This window comes from Lagenorhynchus albirostris, chromosome 2, assembly GCF_949774975.1.
Source record: "Lagenorhynchus albirostris chromosome 2, mLagAlb1.1, whole genome shotgun sequence".
Classification (NCBI taxonomy): domain Eukaryota; kingdom Metazoa; phylum Chordata; class Mammalia; order Artiodactyla; family Delphinidae; genus Lagenorhynchus; species Lagenorhynchus albirostris.
Window position 1 is genome coordinate 119264791 of NC_083096.1, and position 25103 is coordinate 119289893.

Here is a 25103-nt window from a genome sequence, read left to right on the forward strand (position 1 = left end):
GAAAATCTTTCACACTAGCTGATCTTGGCTCGGAATAAAAATAAGTCCTTTATACTTCTGAAGACGAGGGAACGGCAGTGAATATAATGTAAGATTTGCAGGAAGTGAATCGGAATAGTTCATAGGATAAATGAGTCGTATGATGGGGAATCTCCTTGTACTCTCTTCTCCGCACAAACTCACAGAAATGCAGTTCCTTGCTCTTGTAGTCAGGGAATAGCATGAAAGATTCCCCCCACCCCCTCCCCCCCTTAGAATAGCATGGAAGTTCTCTCTCTCTCTCTCTCTCTCTCTCTCTGGTGCAAGAAGCACCAGAGAAGCAGGGGATGGATTTTGGCCAATGGGTTCCATGGAAGAGGTATGTTTTTAACCACAAGAGGGTGATAGGTAGTAGGGGGATATAAAAGGCCCCCTAAAATAAGGCTCCTGCTACTGTGGGAGCCCCATCATTCCAAGTGCAAAGTCCTCATGTGGGTCGACAAGAGGCTCGTTGAGAGAATTTCAGATCTGGAATGAAACTTAAGAGGTCCGCTGGTACAGTGACATCATTCTGCAGAAGAGGAAACTAGGGCTTTAGTGAAGTAACCTACGTCAATTATTACTAAAGCAAACTGTCTTTAAGTTTCTCTTGTTGGTATCTTTTTTGTTTGAACGACGCAGTTTTTGGTTTTCAATGTTGTCATTTGGAGCATTTCTGCATATTGGAAAAATGTCATAGCTGTTCTTGAAGCCTGAGGGTTCAAAAAATGCAATGCAACATTTCCAAGCCAAATACCGTCGCATGCTAACGATGAGCATTGGGAACACCGCAACTCATCTCCCAGTTCCGGGCCTTTTCCAACCATCACTCAGGATTAAAGAATTAGGAAGGATAAATTACCACATAATCATAATCTATAAAAATACTGGCCGAGAACACACTAAAAAACTCTCAATAAATAAATATTGGGCATTTGCTTATGAAAGTCAATGAAGATATACTCTTCAGAAATCATGTCCATACTTTCAGGCTGCTTTTTACAAATCACACATACAGAGTCCAACAAACGGCAAAGGTTCAGGTTAGGATACAATTTGATAGAAAAATGACTTTTGACGTGGTATTTCTACAAAGGAATACAACTAATGTTGAGTTCCTAATGTCTCAGTTTCGAAGGCAATACTTAAAGAGATCCAAAATGTTTTTAGCCGTGGCAACATCATTTAAATGAGAGGTCAGCCCCTACGGTAACCCCTTTTGAAAGGGACGACACTCATTAGGATGTATTCATTCTGGAATTTTCCCTTACAGACCAACTGCACTGCTGTGTAGTCACGCCTCGGAGGCACCTGTACATGGTACTTCTTGAGAACTGAAGCTACCCCGGCGACCCATTCTGTTCCTCTTTCAGGTCTGGTGTTTCAAGAAGTTCAGTGGCCTGATGTCTGATACAGTGGGTTCTTGGGATATCCACCTGGCCACACACATTCCTCAGAACACAGGTTTATTCTCAGGATGACTTATAGCAAGTGATTCTGGTTTCCAGTCTGGTTGAAAAAAGTGAATATTGAATGTCTGTGCCCAGTTCTTAAAGACTCTTTTCTCTGTGATAAAGCGGTGATGACTGCCCTTCCGTCCTCGCTCGTGGGAGAGGTACATCGTACATTCATCAGGTCCAAGAGGTTCGTAATAGTGATAAGGTACTGAAGGGTGATCGGGATCCCTGTAGGAGGAAAACGAGATAACTGATTAAAGCCAAAAAAAAAAAAATTCCTTTCACAGATTTAGGTAAGATGTTATCTTTAATAAGCCGATAAACACAAACCATACTTTCAAGTTAAATGAATTCAACAAACGGTTTTGCTGATGTTTAAGCAATATGCACATGAAGAGGATCTGAGGCTATGAAATAAACTCAGCGACCATGATAATCAAACAGCAAGATTGAACGTGAGCCTGTAGGATGCTCAGGCTTTGGGGATTTGGAAACTACGTAGTCCTAAGAGCCAGCTATAGTTATGATTTCCACTCTTGCCCCACACAGTCTGTTTAGCACAAACAGCTATGAAGATATTTACAAAACAAAAACACATCATCCTCCTTCCCCAGCCCCGCCCCACTCCAAACCCTCCAGGGGCTTCCACTTCCACTAAGAGCGTGGCCTACAGGGTGTTCCGTGATCTGGCTCCTCTCCAGAGCCTTCTCCTAATCCACTTGACCTTGTCTGCTATGCTCCCGCCTTACTGGCCTCTCCGGTAGTCATCTCGACCAAGCTGGTCCCTCGCCTGAGGCCTTGGCTATTGAGGGCAGTCACCCGGCTGGAACGTTCTCTCATCAGCTCACTCCTTCTCACTGCTGGGGATCAATGCAAATGTATCCTCCTCGGAGAGGGCTTACCTGATGCCTGCCCCTTCTCTCTATCTCACTTGCATTTATTTCCCTTGTGGCATTAATCATTCTCTGAAACTGCTGTCGTTGTTTACTTGCTTATTGTCTGTTCACGAGAGCAGGCCTTTGTCTTGTTCTTAGCAGGCGCTCAATAACTATTTTTTGAAGTTCTGTTGTTGAAAGGAATTTATATGGAGTTAGCAGCTAAACGGCGGGCCTCTAAAGACAATTCTTCCTCCAGGTATGGAAAGTGGATGATGCAAGTTTGATCGCACGGGAGAAACTCAGCAGGCACGACGCCACCATTTCTCTCTTGCTGTTTTAGACGGACAATGTACTTAAACCTAGAGTTTCTACGTTGAGAAAGTCCAAATCTTCAACCCCCGCTGTGTAGCCCGAGAGTCCCCACATTTTTCTGTCTCTATATCCCTGTCTCTGCCTCATAGGAGAAACACTGGCTCATTTGTTCAAGGTAATGTGAACAGGATTAACATGTGGTGGTGGTGAGCACCCTGATGTAGGGTTACTAAAATATCTCACCCCCAAAGAGGTCTGGTCTCAGACTGGGTTCCATTCCACCCCACCTCTTCTGTCTTGAAGTCTAAATGATAAGAGCAGTCAAGATATCCCAGCAGATAAACCTTCCTACCTTGATCTACACTCATCAAGCGGCCTTGTTGCAAGACTAAGCTCTTCTTGGTCTCTTCTTAGCGCTTCTCTTAAAAAGTGTCCCAGCTTCCTGCAAACCACCTTACAGGGTTTGATGCCCTGGGGTCTCCCTCCCAGCACTCAGCTTTACTCTAAGTACAGTAACTTGGTTTCCCAGAGATGCTCATCCTGCTAGATACCTATTCGTTTTCTTCAGAGGAGATCAATACACAAATGGCTTTTAGAGTAGCAAGTTTTCTGGGGTCAGGGATCGAAGTCTTTTATCAAGAGGGGTGTCGAGTTCATGGCTCTGAAGACAATAAACCTTTGAGCTTCCTCTCCTCTGAGGTTAAAGTTCTTCCAGGAAGAGAGATTTACTTTTGTCATGCAGCATTTAAACATTCCTCATCCTGGGTTGGATGCTGCGCTGAGTTAATAGTTTGCATCTCTATTATGCCTGTCTCAGAAGTATCTCTGTGTTCTATAGTGAGACATCAGCTCCTGTCCTGTCCAGTTATTATAGAGTTTGCTTATTTACTTACCCTAGAAATTGAAACCCCTTAAAATTTTAATAGAAGGTGTTTTCAATATAGAAAGTGCATGGTAGGAAAAATTCAAGTTGGAACGGACCACTATGAAGAAACAAAATTAAAAAAAGAGAAATAGAAATTTGTGAGACAAGTCTCCCCAGATTCATATGGCTTAATTTGGGGAACCGTGCTAAATTCGTGTTGCCATGGTAAACTTGGGGTTAAGCTTTTATTCCAGTACGGATCAGGTTTTAAATCTGATTCATCTAAGTTTTGGACATATTATTGGCATCAATCTGACTAAAGAGGCAATCAGGTTTCTAAAAATATCATGAGATTGATTTGATACCTAGGCATAGAGGGAAATTGGAAACCAGATAAAGGATGCTATAGGATCAATTTCCTTATTCAGGAAGACCATCTCCTTGAATGAAAATGTATCTGGCTCCACACTGCTCTCCTAAAGGGAGAATTAAATTTACATATTTGGTTCTGATGGTTTCAAAGGTGTCCAAATAACTGAGGGTTGTCTCCATGCTTTAAAACTTTTTCCAAATGGCAGAAAAGGGCTTGATGGGACTTAGAAGGCAGAGCTGAAGCAACTGCAGGGACAGCTCTGCTGTAGGTTGTCAGCCTGCCATCAGGTGTCATCCACTGTGCCGTTCAGAAAGCCCTTGCTTCAGAAAGTTCAAGCTTATAATTCCTTAAGCCTTTTTTCCCAAGCCTGACTTTCTAAAGGCTGCCATAGTTTGTTTCCCCTCCACCTGATCCAAATGAAAACAGCAATAAAAATCAGCAGACTTTCCACATCAGGAGGCTACTGCTGTAAAAGAGAGGATTCTGGAGCTCAGGTTGCTGTCTGGGGTCAGGGGATGCTCAGGGAGTGAAGGTGCAGGGGTGAGGGCTGTGCGGGTATGATAATCACAGAGCCAGTTCCCTAAGTGGCAGCAGCCTCTCATCAGCCCTCCAGGGGCCAGTGGGGGAACAAATCCTGCAGAATAATGTGAAGAAGGATTGTTTTTTCTCTATAGAGAAAGCAGGTAGGGAGAATGAAAGAACTACCATGTACTGTACAGGTATTAAAGAAATACCATGGCTTATGTTCCACCTCTATAGAGTCTGGTTTAATTGATTTGGAGAGGGTCCCAGGCATAGGTATTTTAAAAAGTGCCTTAGGTTTGAGTATCAAAATAAATAATGGCAGTATTGGATTATGAGTCCCACAAAATAAAACTGAATAAATATCCATGAGTCCATGATGATTTCAATAAATTACTGAATAAATAAATAAATGAAATACAGAATAATTCCAATTAATAATCTAGAAAGAATGAGGGAATAGAAAATCACCATTAAAACAATGCAGTAATTGTTGCAGGCAAGACGCACAGATGAATGGAATATAAGAGAGGAAAAGCATGAGGAGAAATAGGTTATTTGCATAAAGTCCCCCCAATGTATTTATTAATGATAGAGGGAAAAATTGTAACTTTACAATGAGTAAACCTGGCAGACACCACCTTCACCAAGTGACCAAGGTTAACATCGCCAATGATAAGACATTTTGACATCATGTACCTCTTGATATGAAATGCTATTGCTTCTGTGGTATCTTTCTCAGTAATGCATAGCCTCAATCTAATAATTAGAAACTATCACACAAATCCAAAGTGATGGACATCCTACAATGACCAGAATTCTTCAAATGTGTTGGAGTCATGAAAGATAAGGAAAGACTGAGGAACTATCACAGACTGGAGGAGGCTAATGAGACATGATAAGAAAATGCAAAGGGATCCTGGATTGGGTTCTGCAGGAGAAAAATGACATCAGTAGGAAAAAGGGTGAAATGTGGATAAAGTTTGAAATTTATTTAAGAGTATTGTACTGGTGTTAATTTCTTAGTTTTGATAATTTTGATAATTGGACCAAAATGGTAACATTAGGGGAAGCTGGGTGAAGGGTATACAAGAACTCTCTGTACACTTTTTGCAACATTTTCTGTAAGTCTAAAACTTTTTCGAAACAAAAAAATTTAAAAAGGTAACAATGTTATAAAGTTCTGTAGGAGATTCTAATATGCAGCCAGGTTTAAGAAGGCTGATTTAGTTAAATACCTGCTAAGCCTCAGTGCTTAGCTTATATTATCTCCTTTATTCTCCATCAGGCGTCTAAGGTTAAGTATCACTACTCCGTGTGATGGGTGAGCATCCGGCACCCAGGGTGAGAATCCGGCGCCCAGGGTGAGAGTCCTGTGCCTGGTTTAAGCACACAGCCTCACTCATGGGCCATCCAAGATTCTAGACTTGACTCACATAGTGCTCAGTACTCCACATAGACTAACATTTAATCCTCACGTCACCCCAGTGAGAGAGGTACTGTTATTACCTCTGTTTTACAAATGAGAAAACTCATACCCAGAGAAATTGAAGAAGTTTCAGGGCCCAGATCTGAACCAAAGCTGTACTCTTAAGAGTGAGGCTCTGTGTCTTGGAAAAATTCCTGTGCCACCAGGTGGCTGTCTGCACTAATGGCACCCCGGGTTCCCGTTGGGTTGGCACCATATGGTTGAGAGCAACTCTGGCCTTGCTGCATTCTCCCAAGCACCCACCTACAGAGGTGCCTGTGCCTGGTGGGCACTGTGCAGCGGGTCAGGGTGCAAAGCACAGGTCTCAGGCTCATTTACAGTTCTGCCCACTGATATGTTATCAATGGCAGCAGGAGCTGGTGACGTGCCATTTTAAATCTTCTAAAGCTAGGCTGTGCAATTGGAAAGAAACCTCGTGTCATTAACAGGTAAGGGTGGATATTTCCATTTCCGGGTATGATCTAGATTGACCCTGATTTCCCAGTTTGGGCTGGACGATCTAGAAGGCTACAAAGATCCTGAGGAAAGAATGGTGCTTTTGCCTCTCTTGAGAGCCTCAGGTACTCTCTCCAAACACACTTTTATTCTTGGCATGGTATACAGTACCATATAGCAGGTAGTCAGGAACTGTTTGAGGGATAGTGTTGAATCAGTAGCTGTCAAGTACCTCGGTTGTTCAGAAACTGGCTCGCACTGGGGGTCTTGGGGACAGTACGGAGCATTCAGGAGGAAATGTTCCCCTAACAGGCCTTCCTACACAGCTGCTTCAGGCCCGGGAGGCCCCATGAACCGCCTTTATTCTGTTGCCTCCATTTCTTGTTTTTACAGCCTCTTTTGGAAGGAAACTGCCACACACCTTGGAAGCCAGTGAAATAATACTTGTGCTTCTGGGGCACAAAAAGTACCGAGAGCCTGCGGCTGCCCACCCGTCATGGGTCAAAGGCCCAAGTGAGTCACCTGAACCCCATATCCTCACCCAACCACTCAGGCACCTCAGGTGATGCCATAGCGTCTCATAACAGATGCATTGGAGCCATGGGACAAAGGAAGGTAATGAAGACACCCAGTGACCAGTAAGTTGGTCAAATTATAGCAAAGATAGAAGAAGAAATTATGGCAAAGTTAAGCATCTATGAAAAAAAAAGTACAACAATGTATTTTAAGTTCACTTCATAAAATGTGAACCACGTGGACGCATTACATTCCATACCCGTCCTCTGTAAGCGTCTGATTCTACAGGGCAGACTGGTGCCAAGTAGGAACTTGCCCTGTAATGCTGGCAGCTTTATTAATGTTCACTAGCTAATAACTCTGGCAGAATCAGCTCTCTGATATTCACGATACCTTTGAGATGTCCTTCACGTTATGGATAAGATATTCATTTAGTTCCATGACAGTGATTACTCTGAGTCGTTACTCTGCTAATTAATACTTAAGAAATGATGGGTAACAGAGAGTTGTAAACTTGGTAATGTGTTAAGTATGACCAGAAATATGACTGTTAGATAGAATTTAAATGCTTGGCCCATTGTTATCACAAATAATTTACAATGGAAAATGAGATTAAAAATACTCACCATCACTTAGTTTGGAAAGCAATGATAACAGAGCCTTTCCATTGCAATTTATAGTCCATCTAGAGAGAATGGATTTGCCTTCCCATATGGATACGGCGTGATTTAAAGGGCTATGTCCCCATAATAATATATTTTGAGGCTGTCTCTGGTGTGACACGACATTAATTTTCTCTGGCTTTCTGAACACTGATGAGCCTGGCGTCCAGTGATAGAGGCAGGATGGAGACTGATGTCTCATGCCTGAGGACCCAGTGCTGGCCTTGGCTGGGAACGATACAGGTGGCCACCAGTGACTTCTTTGGACCCTCGAAATCGGTACTTGCCACTGGCTAATTATACTCTTCACTCACCTGGCACTTTTGATCTTGGAATAAATATAGAATCAGTCTCCTAAACACCGTCAAGGAAAGGAAGGTTTTTATTTATTCGTTGAGTTAATCAATACTGAATACATACTACATGCCAGACACAATGGCAAGAGCTAGGGACACAAACGTGGCTTGAGATAGGACCCCTTCCCTTGAGGAGATTACAGGCTGATGAAGGAGATGGACATGTCACTCAGTTAGCTGAGGCAGAGGGGAAGGTGGCAGAGGCCCCAGTAGGGGCCCAGGTGGGGTTTGACTCAGATAGGAAGGCAAGGAAAGCTTGGAGGAAGAGGACCTCCAAAGCAGTGGAGGGAGGGGTTAAGAGTGTTAGCTCTTGAGCCCTGAAGACCTGAATTCAAATCCCAGCTCCATCACTTACCTGCCCCACGACTTTGGCCAGTTGTTTCATGTCCTCAAGCTTCATATGTAAAATGGCGATAATAATAATGTTTATCTCCTGGGATTATCATAAAGGTTCCATGAAATGGCACCTGTACTCGTACTCAGCACAGCACCAGCATGTGGTATGTGCAGAAAAGCTATCAGCCATTAATATTACGGTGAAGAACCGGTAGTGATCAGCCAGATTAAGAAGGAGGGGATGGATGTTCCGAGATGAGGGCAAAGGGACAGGTGTGTGCAGGGTGAGCTCCTTCTTGAGTTCCTCAGTACAGCTAAAACAAGTCTGTGAGTAGAGGAGATGAGACTAAGGTGGCTGCAGAGGTCAGGTCCTGAGGGCTTGTGTGCTAAGCTAGGGAGTGTGAACTTTCTTCTAAAAGCTGTGGGGACCTACGGAGGGGTTTAAGTGATAGAGTCAGACTTGCGGTTTATCCAACAGCACAGTGGTGTTTGCAGAGGAAAGAGAAAGACCAGAGTTGGGGAGGGCGGTCAGGAGTCTATTGCAGCACCAGATTAAGGAGGAAACTGTTGCACGCCAGTCACATGACTTTTGGTCAGCGTTAGATTCTGCCAGGTTTCGAATAACATGTCCTTCATCTGCCGCCATGGCCATTTATACATTCACTCTTTCCATTTGTGGTGTTAAATATGAACGTGGGGTTATTCGTCTCCCTAAGGAGTCCATGTACTTAGTAGTTTAGAGGCTACTGGAAATCTTCTTGCCAATGAATGATTCCTGGAAGTAAGCCTGGCCCTTTGGGTGGGAGGGATGAGAAGGCCAGACCTCCAGGAAAGCCGGATGGAAAATGACAGCTCCAGGCTTGTAGGAGTGAACCCACTCACACGTCTTAGAAGTCAGGCACTCATGGATGGCTCAGCTGTCTGTTCCCAGGATATAATTTAGTACCCTACTGCACCTCCCTATATATCCCAGCATATAACAGCTGACATTCCCTTTGGGTCACTGCCACGCTAAGCTGATGGGAATGACTGCAGAAGTAGTCCAGCGTTTGGTCCTCCTGTGCCTTGGTTTCCTTGGCAAGGAGACAGTGATGACTCTATTCTCCTTAAAAGTGTGTGAGAGTGTGATTTAGATTGGAAAGCGGTATGACCGTATCTTAGACCAGAGGTCATCAAGGCTGTCAATGTTCTTATTTGCCACGGGACCCTTTGTGATATGAGAGCCCACAGGTAAAACAGAGAGAAGTTCATCTGCTGCCGATGAAGTGGGGCAGGAGGGGGCAATGTTCTTTCACCTTAGCTCCTTGCCCTTGTTCCACCGGATCAGGTCAGGAGAAAGCCAGAGCTGGATGTTTCAATAAAGCCCTGCGTGTCAGAGACTACGACAGGCAGAACGTGAATAATTTCTCCCACAGGAACCTTGGGAACCTTCTGTCCCTTATGACTGAATTGTGTCCAAGTGACACTCAGGAGACCAAAGGCAGGAACCCTGTCTCATTCATCTTTGATTATGTCCCTAAGTGCCCAACACAAGTTAGGTGAATGAATCAGAGTCCCTGTGATTTTGTTTAGTAAATGACTTCTTTTGAGGGTCCTAGTTGTATCTCAAAGTCTGGAAAGGTTAATTTACCCAAAAAGAGCAGTTGGCTCTCCTTTCGTTTGCTGAACCCTGGCCCCATGTGCCTAACTCTTCATTCCAGTGAGAGACTGGGCATAAAGAAGCCACAGAATGGGGGGGTCTGCTGTGAGCAGCCCGTGGGGTGTCCTGCAAGGAGCTGGAGGGAAAGTGGGACCCAATTCACGTGGGAGCCTTTCGTGTCCTTGGCCCTCCCTGCCAACAAAGCACTGTTCATTAGTGCTCGCCAGACAGCTCCTTAAAATGTGCTCATGGGTGCATACCTGCAGATGAGTGAGCCCTTTCTCCTCGAAAATTTATCCACACTTAATGTACACCAGCACTGTGCCAAGAATTCCTCATCTATTATGTCATGGAATTATCATATAACCCCGTGAGGTAAGTACTAATGTCATCATCATCTGCAGACGTGGAAACTACGGCTTCTGAGACGGTCATTAAGTAACCTGCCCACGGTAACTAAGGCTCAGTGAGGTTGAATAACTTTCTCAAGGTCACATAGCTTCTGACCTTGAGAAATATGGCTCATTTTCGGTCATATAAACACCCTTTGACTACAGCACGAGAGAGAGAGGACAGGGCCATTCATTCACTCAGTATGTATGAAGCATCTGCTATAGGTCAGGACGGTACTGATCTACTGTCCTGTGCACCATGGCTCCAACAGTGATCCCAACACACAAAAGTTTCTGCCCTTGAGGTGTGTATATTCTGGTGGACTCAACCAGCATGAGGTCTGTCATCTCACAAAAGCTTCCCTACCACTTTTGGCCCCGGTGATATCTTATCTCCCTAAGTCCTACAGCTCATGACACGTGTACCCTGATGGCCTTAGAGTTCTTAGCTTCTTTCAAAATCAAGACCAAGGGGGAATGATCAGACTAGTAGCTGGATTAACTTATAAGTTGCTTTTTCATTTTCTGGTGGTGATACTGTTTGCAAGAGTCGTTTTGACTCCAAGTGGCTTTGCTGTGCTTGTTAGATTTCTGTGTGGGTAAGGCTTATCGTAAGCCTCCAGGAAGCAAGAGCTGTGGCCTGTTCTTTGAACCCCTCCCAAAATTCTTGGTACCTTTCAGGGCAATTCTCAAGGGCTTAGGATAATATTAATAATTATTTTATATATTTTATGTATAATATTAAAGTATTAGTAACACTAATGTTATTAATAATCTTTCCTGAGCACTAACTGTGTGCTGGGCACTGTGTCAAACGTTCTACTGCCATGATCTCATTTAATCCTCACCATGACCTGTTTGCTTTTATTATTATTTTCTTATGCCCATTTTGCAGATGAGGACAGCAAGGTTCAAGGTCACCGGTAGGAACTGGGTGCCTGGTGGTTCAGCCCATGTGTCCTGGACATGAAGATGAAAGGAACCTGGGGATCAATCTTTACTGCTCCTTCCTTTCTTACCCTTCCTAAACAGGCATCAGGACTGAAGAGGATGCTGTCACCAGCCTAACCCTCTGCACCAGAGGATGTCCAGCACACTTCTTCACTCTCTCTGATAGGACACTGGGGTTAGGGAGCCTTCTGATGAGTCCTGGCCAAAATCCTCTTATGAGAACAACCGTTGAACCTTTGGGATGGTGGCTGAGGAACAGAAATTCAGAGTGGCTGCCAACATACGGTGCACGGATGGTATCTTGACTTCCTTGCTAGTGTCATCGTATAAATTGTTCCCATCCTAAGTGCACCAAGCCATGATGAACTAAATCTGAGTAAGAGAAATGACAGGTTAACTTGCCTTTCATTTGTTTTCCATAATAAGTGCAATATTTCCTTGAACACTTTAAGTCATTAACATTTCAATTTATTCATGCTCTTTTTCTCCGGTGCCCTAAGGGCAATATTACATAATTATATCTGCCGTCTAACCATCAGCTTTGATGGCTCTTTGCATGCCCAAAGGGGCCACTGCCACTGCCTTTGTTAGCCTGTTGGTTTGAGGAGGCAGTTGGCTTTTTTACACCATCTTACCTACTTTTTTGCACAGAGGTTGTTAAAGGGGAAAACAAGGCCAGTGCATTAAGTGATGAGGAACTGGGTGAGGGTCCAAGCTCATTCTGGCCATGTACTAGGTGCTGTTCCAAGCACTTTACATGTATTCACTTATTTAATCCACCTCCAATACTCTGAGGCAGAGTCTATTATTATCATCACATCCACTTCTAATGACGAGGAAGCTGAGACACAGAGAGAATGAGTGACCTACTCAAGGTCGCACTAGGTTAGTAAGTGGCAGGGCTGGGCTTTGAACCTGTGCCGTCTGCGTCCAGACTCCACCCACTTCCTTACTACATCATGTCTTCCCTGGGGATGCATGAGTCCAGGCAGATTTCAAAGGCCTGCTCTGTCCACCCCTTTCCTTCTCCCCTGTGACCTGACTCTTACATATAAACTAGTACTGCTGCTGTGTGGTCTTTGGATTAAAAAGGGTGGGAGAAAAGTGGCAAAGTGATAATGGCACAATAAAGTATGCTTCATCATTCTTGCATCAAACCTCCAAATGGTAGAATTTGCCTAAAGGCTCACAGACTTTGAGAAGTTGTTAGGTTTAAAACACATGAAGGTATAAGCAGGTATAAATTTTAATGAACAAGTTTAAAATGCCCTCCCACCCCAGATCTTACCATTTAAATATCATGACTGGGACCATGTGCAGGTCAGCAGGCATGCCTGAAAACTAGGAAACTTTCTGATTTTATTGGCATCGCTCCTTTAGGTTACAGGTGAATTTCAATCGGCCTTCCACAAATCAGGCCCTGAATATTTCTCAGTGTGTCTGTTAGTACACACCGAACTCTACCTGGGCACATGCCAGGAGGTAACTTAAGGTAGCAATAGAAATTATTATTACATCAAAATAATTATGCCTGTGCTTTTGGTCTTAGAAACACAAACCGAGGCTACTGATGTGGAAAGGGAAAGAGACTAAGAGGAATATTTTAATTTTGGAAAACAGGCCTTAACCGTCAAAGAAATTGCCCTCTTTAATTCATTAAAAATTACCACATTCCTTTCAAATGAGAATAAAACTAATATATTTTTTTAATGAATTAATGAATTTATTTTGGGCTGCATTGGGTCTTTGTTGCTGTGCACGGGCTTCATTGCAGTGTGCGGCTTCTCATCGTGGTGGCTTCCCTTGTTGCGGAGCATGGGCTCTAGGCACGTGGGCTTCAGTAGTTGTGGCTCACAGGCTCTAGAGCTCAGGCTCAGTAGTTGTGGCTTACAGGCTTAGTTCTCCGCGGCATGTGGGATCTTCCCAGACCAGGGATTGAACCCGTGTCCCCTGCATTGGCAGGCAGATTCTTAACCACTGCGCCACCAGGGAAGTCCCCAAAATGAATATTTCTTAATGCTTGTTCATTGTTAATATTATGCCAATTACTGCATTACTTTTGGTTGATAAATATTCAGCGGATAAATGAAGCCTACAAGATGGATTAATTCTCCAGCAGTACAAACAAAAACTTTCAATATTTTATATCACATAATTAAATGCCGTTTGCTGTTTCTAGAACCAGGACTTGGGACATGTTAATTAATTGCTTCAAGAAGACAGTAAGACATGTTTCATGGTTGATAGTTGGAATCAGATATTTATCAACACTGCACAACACTGCTGATGAATTACATTTGCAGAATAAATCCTACCTGCAGAAGTCTGGGGGCACCATGCCATAAACATTGATCCTGTCACAGAGCTCCAGGGCAATCGTCATTGTGAACCAGCCAGTGCTGAGCCAAGTGTTGGAGATCTTCCTGGAAGGAACAAGAGTTAAGTGTGCAAGCTGGTAAAATAATCATTATACCCACTCCATCTTAAACCTTTTCTGGAACAAGGCTGACTGTAAACACACACACTCTCTCTCTCTCCATTTGGTAAACTCTCTCTCTCACTCTCTCTCTATCTGCTAAAGCTGGAACTTTAGCAGATAGAAATCTGTTACTCATACCACCATATTCCATGATAATATGATAAATGATGTCAGTACTCCATCATGGTGGATTCTCAAGGGACTTCTACATAGTCAAAGATGATGATCAATGTTTCAATGTTTAAGTGCGAATTATTACCACTCAATTTCTTGTAAGATGACAATCCTCGTGTGTTGGCTCTTTATTAACTAGAATACTTGACTAGCTATAAGTATTCTTTTTTGCTCCACGCAGGGTGGATAACAAAGAGCTTACTAAATGTGAATAAACACAGTTGTCTTTATCTATCAGTTGATCAACTGATTGACCAAATGATCTTAGGGTAGAAGCTTGCCTTCGACTAGACTAATTAACACCAACATCGTGACTGAATGTCTTTCCTTAGAAGGAGTACATTCATTTGGGAATGGGCTAACGACCAGAGGAAAAGGGACACAGGGATGCTTACGTTTAACTGAGCATTAGCTTTATTTTACCTCAGAACAGTCCGAGCCCTGTGAAAATTTTTATTAAATGACCAAAAATGGACAGAATTTAAGGAATAAATCGGTGGGTTCCAACATTCATTCATTTGCCCATTCAAACATCTGTATTGAGCCCCAACCACACACCAAGTCTAAGGGTAATCGTGGAGACACAACATCAAGGTCTAATGTGACTTGTGAGGATGACTCGGTCCACCATGCTATGCTGCTGTGGATATTAATTTCAATTCTTTGGGGGTTGCTGCATTTACTTTTTTTTTTCAGTGCTTGTGGCATGCATCATTAGCAGTTTCAAACACCTTATCCCCAAGGTCAGACTGTCTGACTTTGCCCAGCCATAGCATCGTATGTGATGTGAATGAAAGAGCCGCAGGAAAGCTTTTCTACTTGCACTGCGTAGCACCCCTCTTTGAAAAGGAAGAGTTTTTGTTAAGCAGTTTGCATTATTTCCATTTCACATAAGGAATAACAACCACAAAAGGCATTTTAAGATGTCTTTTGTTTTGTCACCTACCTGACAGGAATGGGTAATTTAGTCATTCCTGAGTTCGTGGCTTCAACTTTCTAGTTCTTAACTCCTTTACTCATTTTTATTTTCCATTCCATTGTATCCAGATCCAGTAATATCCCAGGAAGTACATTTAAAATATTCTCAAGATGGAAATAGCATGGATTTGTATCTTACTAGTTTCTGTTATTCACCAGCTAAATGACCTGAGGCAGGTTATTGCTGTTCTTTGAACCTTGATTTCTTATCTAGAAAGCAAGCATGGGAAGCTCTATCTTCCTGTGCTATTTCGAGGACTAAAGGAGAGAACATCATAAAAAGTTATCTAGTCTGGTGTGTTGATACATCAAGATCCCTTCCTTGCCTCTTGGTTACTAGGTTGGAGCAAATGAAATAATAATTCAACCATTACTCCCAGTGCTTTTTAGCACACACAAAACAACTGATATCCTTCCAACACTGCTACTGGCTCTTGTGTAGGAGCCATCGTCAGTAGTCAGGGCAGTACAGTAAGTCCCTTACATACGAACTTTCAAGTTGCAAACTTTCAAAGATGTGAACGTGCGTTCGCATGTCCGATCACATAAGTTAGTTCACGTGTCTGGCATACATAGTCACATGCGTGCATCCTCTACAAGTGGTTGTGCTTTTGTGTACTTTACTGTACAGTGCAGTATAGAGTACAGTAGTACAGTATCTTTATTACAAGCCCAGGATGTCATCTGTGATGAGGAAAAAAGAGCTACTACCCAGACATCACTGGATTGTTTTTTTCAAGAGGGTAGATAGAAATGAATCCAGCAAGGGACTGGAACTTGTACCATCAACATCAGGTGTGACTGACATTGCTGCTTGCCCTCCATCTCCTGTTGCTGACGATCCTTCAGCTCTACCATCTCCCACCTCCTCTCCCTCCTCCAGTCAGTAAGTCTTCTTGCCTGTTCACTCGATACCAGCTCCTGTATGTAGCTGTTGTACTGTACTTTTCAAGGTACGGTACTGTAAGATTAAAAACTTTTCTTTTATTTTTTGTGTTTGTTTTTTTATGTATTATTTGTGTGAAAAGTATTATAAATCTATTACAGTACAGCACTATATAGCCAATTGTGTTAGTTGGGTACCTAGGCTAACTTTGTTGGACTTACGAACAAATTGGACTTATGAACACACTCTTAGAACGGAACGTGTTCATATGCAGGGGACTCACTGTAATTAGAAAATTCCGGAGCCTCCAGCCTACATAGGTATTAACAATCCCCTTTGTTTTTCACCAGGGCTCTAAATTCATAAGAACTTTGGGACTGGAGGAGGTGGGACAGAGCAGAGCTGACTGAATGGGGGAGGGGAAGAGAAGGCAGTGCCTTGCCTCAAGTTAGACCTTGTCTTCACCAAGGCTGTGACCTTGAGATGGCAGGTTGTTCTAGACTTAAACTGGGAGAGTGAATAACTGGAATGATGTGGAGCCCAGGAGAATGACAGCTTACTTATACCCCCAGATTCCTGATCCAAGAATCACACTCATGTCCCTATGCTTTTGAGTTGTAGGAAACACTAAGAGGGCTTTTCCCAGTGGCAGAAACTTCCCTACAACTTTGGCTTTCTTTTGTGTGATGTAGTAGAAATCACAAGCCACAGCCTGAAATATAGGGGCATGTGACTCTACAGAAAAAGATTTAATGGGTAAAAATGGGGAGAATAAAAAGTGGAGGACTAAAGAAACTAAGGTGAACATTTCTTTAAAGTGCCACTTAAAATTCCCCGGACTTGCGAAATAGTAGTCTTTTGGGATCACAGGCTATAGAAATGTAACTGCTTTGTGCTTTCTAAAAAGATTTGAACTCTTTTTCCAACAAAGGAATATCTAGTGTTTTTACACTGAATCAGCTGTAATGAAGGAATATGAAGAGCTGTCATGTGCTAATTAGGGAAAATTATCAGATATTCTTTTATATGACGAAGTAACACACTAAGCTGATAATGCTATAGTACACACTAAATTACAATTAAAGGACTTTCTACTCCACCAGAATCTCATTTATAATATCTATGGAAATATTCTTCCTGCAGTTATTTCATTTATATTTCTTTTATCTAATTACTATAATATTGGTTCTGAATCATATTTTCCTAAAATACCCCGTTCAATTATAAAGTTATTTTCAAGTGCAGTTACTTTCTAATATCAAAGAATACCACTTGGCCATCTATGTCATTTGTCATGCTTCTTAATTGCAGATTGTTCCTGAGACATTTTTTCTCCACTTTTAAGTAGGGTGAAATTTCCATAAATCAAAATTTATTGAATTATCTCATTTCTTCAAAATATTAGCCTGAAATGAATGTCCTGATTGTGAGATTGCAAAATTAGATATTCCATACTTTGTGTATCTTTAATCCATGCCACTGTTTTGTTAGGTTTCAAGAAAAACATACACAGAGGCAATACTGTTAGACCCTAAGTGTTTTGTATTTTAGTTTATAGAAATAGTTTTGTTCTGAAGGGCTGTTCCTGACTTTGTTCTTTAGCTTGGAGTAGACTGAAGATTAAGAATATGGACACATGAGAATATTGAGTCAATACAGTATTAGCTTATTTAAGACAGTTTCTTTCTTTTTTTTTGCGGTACGCGAGCCTCTCACTGCTGTGGCCCCTCCCATTGCGGAGCACAGGCTCCGGACGCGCAGGCTCAGCAGCCGTGGCTCACGGGCCCAGCTGCTCCGCAGTATGTGGGACTTTCCTGGACCGGGGCATGAACCCGCGTCCCTTGCATCAGCAGCCGGACTCTCAACGACTGAGCCACCAGGGAAGCCCCTAAGACAGTTTCTTAAAGGTAAGAGGCACAAAGATTCTAAGAGTTGACAGTGTACTTCGGCATCCTACAAATCCATCAGTGTGATTCCGTGTGTGGGGACTGCATGGATCCTAGTAGATGGATGAGAAGCCTGGTAGCCAGTCCATGAAAGTTTACTTGTCTCTTACCATCGGGGCTCGCTAAGGACACAGGCTTATTGAGCAAAATGTTTTCACTGGTCTGAATTTAATGAATTTAGTGAGTGGGTTATGTCTTGACGTGAGGTTGTTTCCTAAAGATGTAAGGATGTAATGACTAGTCTCCAAGTTTTCAACTTAATCCCTTAAGAAGATCCGGAGCAATGTGTAAATATCCTAAATAGCTAACACTGCAGCAGTGTTTCAGGAATACTTACATTTAGCAAACAACCATTAAACTCAAAAGAGAGAAGTGTTTTCTATTGAAGAGAGTCTTTCTACTTATTTTGAATTTTCCAACCAGAAAAAAATGAAACTGTAAACAACTTCCCTCATTCTCCTTCTCTTATAAAGCGCTCTCTTGGTTAAATAACTAATTCAAATGAGCAACAGTCTGTTATTTGTATGTTTTTCTTCTTTTCTCATTTGTGGTTTTTAAAGGACAGTAAGTGACTGGATTTCATGACAGCATGTGATGGTGACCAGGATCCCCCATGTGATCTACTGGCTGGGCTAACCATGGAATCACCTGGGCTTCCAGGGAAGGAGGCCACAGTGCCAGTGGCCAGGTCCACCTCTCCTCAGTCCATCAGATGCCATGCCCACTTTTGCCTGGACCAGCCCTCAAATGGTCACAAGGTTTTAAGGATTTAAAAAGAAAGCTCTTCCCTGAAAAGAATTTGGGAATGATGGGCTTTGGTCTCTCTTTAAAACTCTGTTCTTCATAATGAGCTGCCTAAGCTACAGCCAAAAGGATTTAGTACTTCACATTCTTTACTTATCGTATCTCTTTAGTTTTAAGATAAGAAATTGATGCAGGAACAGTTTTTGTAAGGGAGGGGGTAAATTACATCATTAAATGTGTATTAATTATAAACATATGTGTTTTAGAATTAAGGAAATGAGGAAATTTAATTATTAGACTGGTCCTACGAGGCCTAGTCACTATGCCCTTGTCACATGTGAGGTCACTGAAATGTTAGATATCTTGTCCAAGGCCATATAACTAGTGAGGGACAAAGAATTCCAACCCAGACCTGTGTGTTTGGACTGCAGCACACGGCTCCTTTCAATGCCTATAGCTGTCCTTTTCTTCACCTAGGTTTGGCCAGCTCCCCCCTCTTTATCTCTGCTTCCTCTCTGGCTACTCCCCGCCAGCACTCCTGTTGCAGCCACAGGGACTCTTCTCCAGCCCCCTGGAAGTCCTCTCATCTCCGAGCTCTTATACCCATAAGGATGTTTCTCTCTCCCCTTCTCAGGTTCTTCTTTACCTGGATAAATACTTATTGGCCTAGGTCTCAGCTTAAATACACCTTTTGGAGAAAGTCTTTCCATCACACCCTCATCTTCTAGACCAGTGCTTTTCAAAAGATTTTGACCTATAGTCAGAAATACATTTTGCCTCATGATTGAGCATGTATGCTCACATGTATTGTACATGGTTTTCATTTCATTTTAGTTTTCTAAAGTGTGTAATTTAGTTGTTTTTAATATACTCACAGAATTGTGCTCTCATCATCCCTATCTAATTCCAGGGCAATTTTATCACTTCAAAAGAAGACCCTGTATATGTATATTTCTATGTATAAAACCGAAACAAATTTTATCCCATGAAATAATACTTTGCCTTACTTACTATAGGAGATGAATGCTGATATTGTCTGTTTTATTCCATTCTTTCCATTACATTAAAAACAATCTTGCAGTGACTCAATACATACGTTTCATGTTCCATTACTGAGTTGTAATCAGCAGTTTGGTAAGCCTTGTCCTAGACTACGGCAGGTCTCTCTGTCCCACTGGTCGTAGCACCGTTTTCTTCCCCTCACATGACCTAGCACACTGGCCACTACTTGGTGAATATCTGCTGGCCCTGTTAAGACTATATTCTGGGAGGGCAGGGTCTAGATCTGCCTTATTTCTGACTGTGTATATCCCCAGTACCAGGTGCAGGGAAGTAGTAGGTACTCAGTAAATATATGTTGACTGAATAAATATTTGCCTTTGAAAGAGAAAAATAACCCTATACACTTATTTCTGGTTAGTGTTCACACAAGTAAAATAAAATGCAATAAACCTATTCTCTTGCACTTACTACCAGTGTAAGCCAGGAGCAGTGTTGCCTCATCCTCCAGAGTAGGGATTTGGCCCTGAATTATCTGTATAAATGTCTCAGTGCTTCGTTTCACTTAGCCCTATAAATTCAGCTTCAGCAGTCCAGTCTCCAGGAGGGCCCTACCGATGAGCTCTATAGATGGTACGAGCAGTGTGGTCACAACAAAAAGCACTTAGCAAAAGCTTTTAGAAATAAAAGAATGCCATTTGCAGCAACATGGATGGAACTAGGGATTATCATATCAAGTGAAGTAAGTCAGAGAAAGACAAATACCATATGATATCACGTATATGTGGAATCTAAAAAAATAATATGAATGAACTTATTTATAAAACAGAAACAGACTTACAGACTTAGAAAACAAACTTATGGTTACCAAAGGGGATAGCAGGGGAAAGAGATAAATTAGGAGTTTGGAATTAACTACTACTATATATAAAATAGATAAATAACAAGGACCTAGTGTAGAGCTCAGGGAACTATATTAAATATCTTGTAATAACCTATAGTAGAAAAGAATCTGAAAAAGAATATATATATTATATATGTATGTGTATATATAATATATATAAAAATTATATCTCTATAACTGAATCACTTTGCTATACACCTGAAACTAACACCTGAAACTATACACCTGAAACTAACACAACACTGTAAATTAATTATACTTCAATTTTAAAAATGGTTAAAAATTAAATTAAAGAAAAAGAAGCTTAAGGAGATGAGCTTATCTGACATAAGCATTAAAAAAAAAAAAAAAAAAGCTTTGCTTTTGTTGAATCAGCCAGCAAGGACATTTCCTCACCCTCCCCTAGACCCCGCGCACCCCCTGCCCGTGCCTCTGTACCTGTCTTTGCCGGTCTCGCGCTTGAAGAGCTCATCAAACTGCAGCATCTTGTGGCGCGTGATCATGAAGGCCTTCAGCCGGGGCAGCACCTGGCTCAGGAGCTGTAGGTTGTTGTAGACCTGGCCCTTGCCGTCGCGCCGCATGTAGCTGCTGGGGCCCCAGAAGATGAACACGGTGCCCTGGCTGACGTTGAGCAGGTCGTGGCGGTTGCGGAGGATTCGCTGGAGGCTGGAATGCGCGATGACCCTGAGGCTGGTGCGATTGCCCACGTCGTGCCCGTAGCCGCGCGTAGGGGCATCATTCATGCGGATGACGCACTCAGTCTGGTCAATCCGGGGGCCTCGCAGGCTACGCAAGAGATGCCCCGAGCTCGTCACCAGGGCGCAGTCCCTGCAGTGCATTTTCAGGGGCTGCAAGAACAGGGAGAAGGACCCCATCAGCGGCAACACTCGCTTGGCACCAGCAGGTCACTTCCCTGCCTCCGAGGGCTGCCATCTTCGCTCTTCTCCCTCCTGTGCCGGAATACATCCCTTCTGCTATTACCTCATCCACCCCTACATTCTCTTCCAGACTGGTGACAGGGAGTACTGGACAACAGGGTAAGAGAGCCAGCGGTGACCTGTTGACCACTGGGCTCTGGGCTTTACTGATATTAATAGATCAAATCGTCATATCAACCCAGCAAGCTTGCTGTTACTGCCATTTTACAAATAATGATAACCCTAGGCTCAGAGATGTTGAAAAATTTGCCCAAAGATGCATAACTAGCAAGTAATGAAGTCATGCTTTCAAACCCAGGTCTTTCTGAATCCAAAGTTACCCCCAAGTTGAAGAAAAGACTATACTACAATTTGCTGTGACACTAGTTTTAATGCTCTTAACTCACCTTATTGGAAGTTAAGCATGTATCAGTGTCCTTGGATGCTGTACAAATATATTTATCCTAAATAGACATCGTCTAAGAATCATGTGAGAAAAGACATGCAAATTGTAACCCCTTAGAAGCCAAAATTTTGAAATGACAATTAGGAGAGTTTCTCCCATTTTAAGGGGAGAGGGAGAGAAATTGAGTCAGTGTATCTTCAAAAATGTAGAGAAAGCCTCAAGCTCATCCACTGTACTCGCGTCCTGTGGAAGCCCTGGCCCTATGGTGTCCACCAGGGACAACGCCAATGACAATGCTCATTTCAACATCCTGAACCAGTGATGTACTTTCTGAACACCTACGTTCTTACAAGTTAAACATTTCCCTGTTCATGTTTAATGAGAAATATCTCTCACTTGCTGTTTGAAGATAATGTAATTAGGGCCGGAGGCCCAGGCCAGCAAGTGCACAAAAAAACGATAATCAAGAATGTTCTGAAGGACAGTTGCACTGTTAGATTTTCCCCAGAGCCTCTGCCCTTCCTCTCTGTTAACTCTGAACTGGACGCACTGGCTCCCTGCAGTCTCAGAAAACTGGATCCAATTTAGTGCTGCATATATACAGTCTTGTATTTACTCTGGGAGTTTCCTAAGCCATAGCTCTGTCTTCTGAACCAGACAGAGAGCACCGAGGGCGGTCGCCTTCCCTCACTGCAGAGTGGCCAAGGACACCCACATAGGATGGTCCAGGCTTGTCTACACTACCTGTTAGCTATGGGACCTTGGCAAGTCACTAACCTCTGCAAGTCTCACTTTTCTCATTTTTAGCCGAGGATAATTGATGCCTCATTCCACTTTGATAGAATTAAAATGTACACAGTGACCTGCGAAAGTAGCAATTGCATGGGGTTGAACCCAGTCCTTACCATAGGACGTGGCACGGCGTCATTCATTAAGTGAAGGCTGCTCTGGGGCTTTTCAGGCAGGGTGGAGCACATGGTAGGTACGCACCACATCAGTGTGTACTGATCGCTCTGGGTTTCTAATCGACACATGAGCTTATGAAATGGCGATTCTACCACTGCAAATTCTCATCATTTCAACATCCTCATCATTTCTCATCTCAACATCCAGTTACTCTTAGGTGACAAATGTACTGGGCAGCAAGAATACGAATGGAATGGAAAAACAGAACCCCTCAAAGTTTATACTTTACTGGGGGGCAGTAGGTCAGAGATGTGCGATGACGTGACACAATGGGGGGCTGTGCTGCACTGTTAGTAAAGGGGGCTGTTTAGAGCACAGCCGGGCTGGGGGCACAAAGGAAAGAGTGGTCAACTTAGTTAATATTTCTGATGTTCTCTTTGTGCCAGGCACTGTTCTGAGCTTTTTATATAATTGCATTAATTCTTCAACTAAACCTATAAGAAAGATATTACATCATCACCCCTGTTTTACTAAGGAGAATATTGAGAGGTAGAAGAGGAGCCCGGTTTGTTAGGGGGTGTTTGGGTTTTAGCATCCAAAGTCCTGTATCCTGGGAAAGCTCTACTCGTGTGAAAACATTCCTACAAAGATGACAGGGGCATCTGCAAATAGCATGTGAGTAAATGATGATAAGGGTCAGGAGACCCAGGGTCTAAACAGACTTTATCACAAATTGGGTACTTAACTTTCTCACCCGTAAAACAAAGAGAGCGCCAACTAGACACCTGTGGCCAGATGATATTCATTCGTTCATTCATTTAACAGACACTTATTAAGCACTTAACACACCCCTGAGGTACAGTGTAACTCAGTCTGTTTGCTTAATAAGGTCACTTTGCAAGATTTCATTCCACTGGACCCGAAAGCCATTGGGACCTGCTTTTTCCCCTCAGACTCACCTAGAACTATTATCCTGAATTTTCCAGTTTGATTTATAATTTCAAGACATTGTGCTCATTTCTACTGGGGAAAAAATTCTAAAGAAGGGTCCCAGCATTTCTTTCTCCATAATTAATTATTCTGCTGTGATTCTCAGAGCATAGGCTGCTTGACAGGTGAAACTTGTAACACCTCTGGAGATTCCAAGGCCTCTCTCTCTCTCTCTCTCTCTCTCTCTCTCTCTCTCCCCCCCTCTCTCTCTCCCTCTCTCTCTCCCTCTCTCTCTCTCTCTCTCCCTCTCTCTCTCTCTCTCTCTCTCATTCTCTCTCTCTCTCTCTCTCCCTCCCTCCCTCTCTCTCTCTCTCTCTCTCTCTCTCTCTCTCTCTCTCTCTCTCTCTCTCTCTCTCTCTCTCTCTCTCCCCACACACACACACTATGCCCATGTGAGGCCAGATGAGCACCCTTTCAGGGAAGGCCAAGGTTCCTGACTGTACCATACGGACCCTCTGTGATTACCAGGCGCCACCAGAACATGCTGGGGTCCACCCAGTCCCAGAAAGCCCTCCCTCATGAGTCCTGCCCACCTGCCTTAGCTCTGAGGTATTGATTACCTCAGGCAGCAGCATCCTCTCTTTGAGTTGTACAGATGCACCAAACAATGCAAAAAAGATCTAAGTCTGAATTATGCCTTAAGCGCCTTTCTTTAAGTGGTGCCAATAAAGTGACAATAGCTGTTCTAAACAATGTCACACTTCCTGCAGTTGAGAAGAGCATGTACCAAAGGCTGAATCACTTCCAAAGGCGGAAACGAAGTCTCTTTCCTGCATTCAGAGGGACTAAGGATATCTTGGGAGGCAGAAGAACTATACAAACTGTGGGACCCAAGTTCTTGGGATGTTACAGTCCCCTGAGACAGCCATGTTCCTGCACATCGAAGTACCATTATCACCCTGAGTGTCTTAATGACATGGGTGAAAATACTCATGCCTTGGTGAGTTAAGATTCCTGATGTAGTATTGAACATGTTCTTCCCTTAAACACTCAGATGCTGGGTTGATGAATCACTCCGCGGAGCATGGGAAGGTGAACTTGGGGCTCTGCCAGCAGGCCAGGGAGATAAAACTCCACCGAGGACAGGAGAGGGGAGGTGGCTCCTGGTGGACTCACTGTCTACCTACGCCTTCTCTCCTACTTCTTTCTCACAGTATTCAGCTTCCCTGATTCTTGGGGACATTTTCCTTAAAGACTCATTTGGTGAGGGGTTCCGCCCTTTGTAGGAAACATGGGCACCCGTGTTAGGTCACTCCAACCTTGGTAATCTCTCTGGATTCCTGACTTATGTAAGCACTCAATTAATACTAAATTGATTGATGGGTTGATAAGTGAGTGAATGAAAGCCAACCTCCAGGCTTCTCAGTCCTCTGAGAAAACCTCCATATATACAAAGAAGACATGATGTGATGCCCTAACCAACAATTCTCCTGCAGCCCTGTGCACTAATACCACGGGGAGAAGCAGGGGAGAGCACAGAGGAAGCTCTGTCTGCAGAGAAGGAGGCTGGACCATTTGCCTCCGGGCCACTCAGCCCAGGGAGCCACAAAGGCCAGAGCCCAGGGCACTGCTT

The 25103-nt window shown here is 43.1% G+C and overlaps 1 protein-coding gene across 2 annotated transcripts in view; it reads right to left on the reverse strand.

Moving 5' to 3' along the window:
* Positions 1–1471: 1471 nt before the first annotated feature.
* ST6GALNAC5 (ST6 N-acetylgalactosaminide alpha-2,6-sialyltransferase 5) overlaps positions 1472–25103 on the reverse strand; it is a 170835-nt gene continuing 147203 nt past the window's right edge. The window contains exons 3-5 of one of the 2 annotated variants that reach the window (XM_060142525.1): positions 20750–21159; positions 13517–13624; positions 1472–1703 (exon numbers count right to left, since the gene is read on the reverse strand). In XM_060142525.1, the coding sequence (XP_059998508.1) occupies positions 1472–1703; positions 13517–13624; positions 20750–21159 (750 nt within the window). Of the gene's footprint in view, positions 1704–13516; positions 13625–20749; positions 21160–25103 lie in introns of those variants that run through there. The other variant, XM_060142526.1, reaches the window with a different exon arrangement.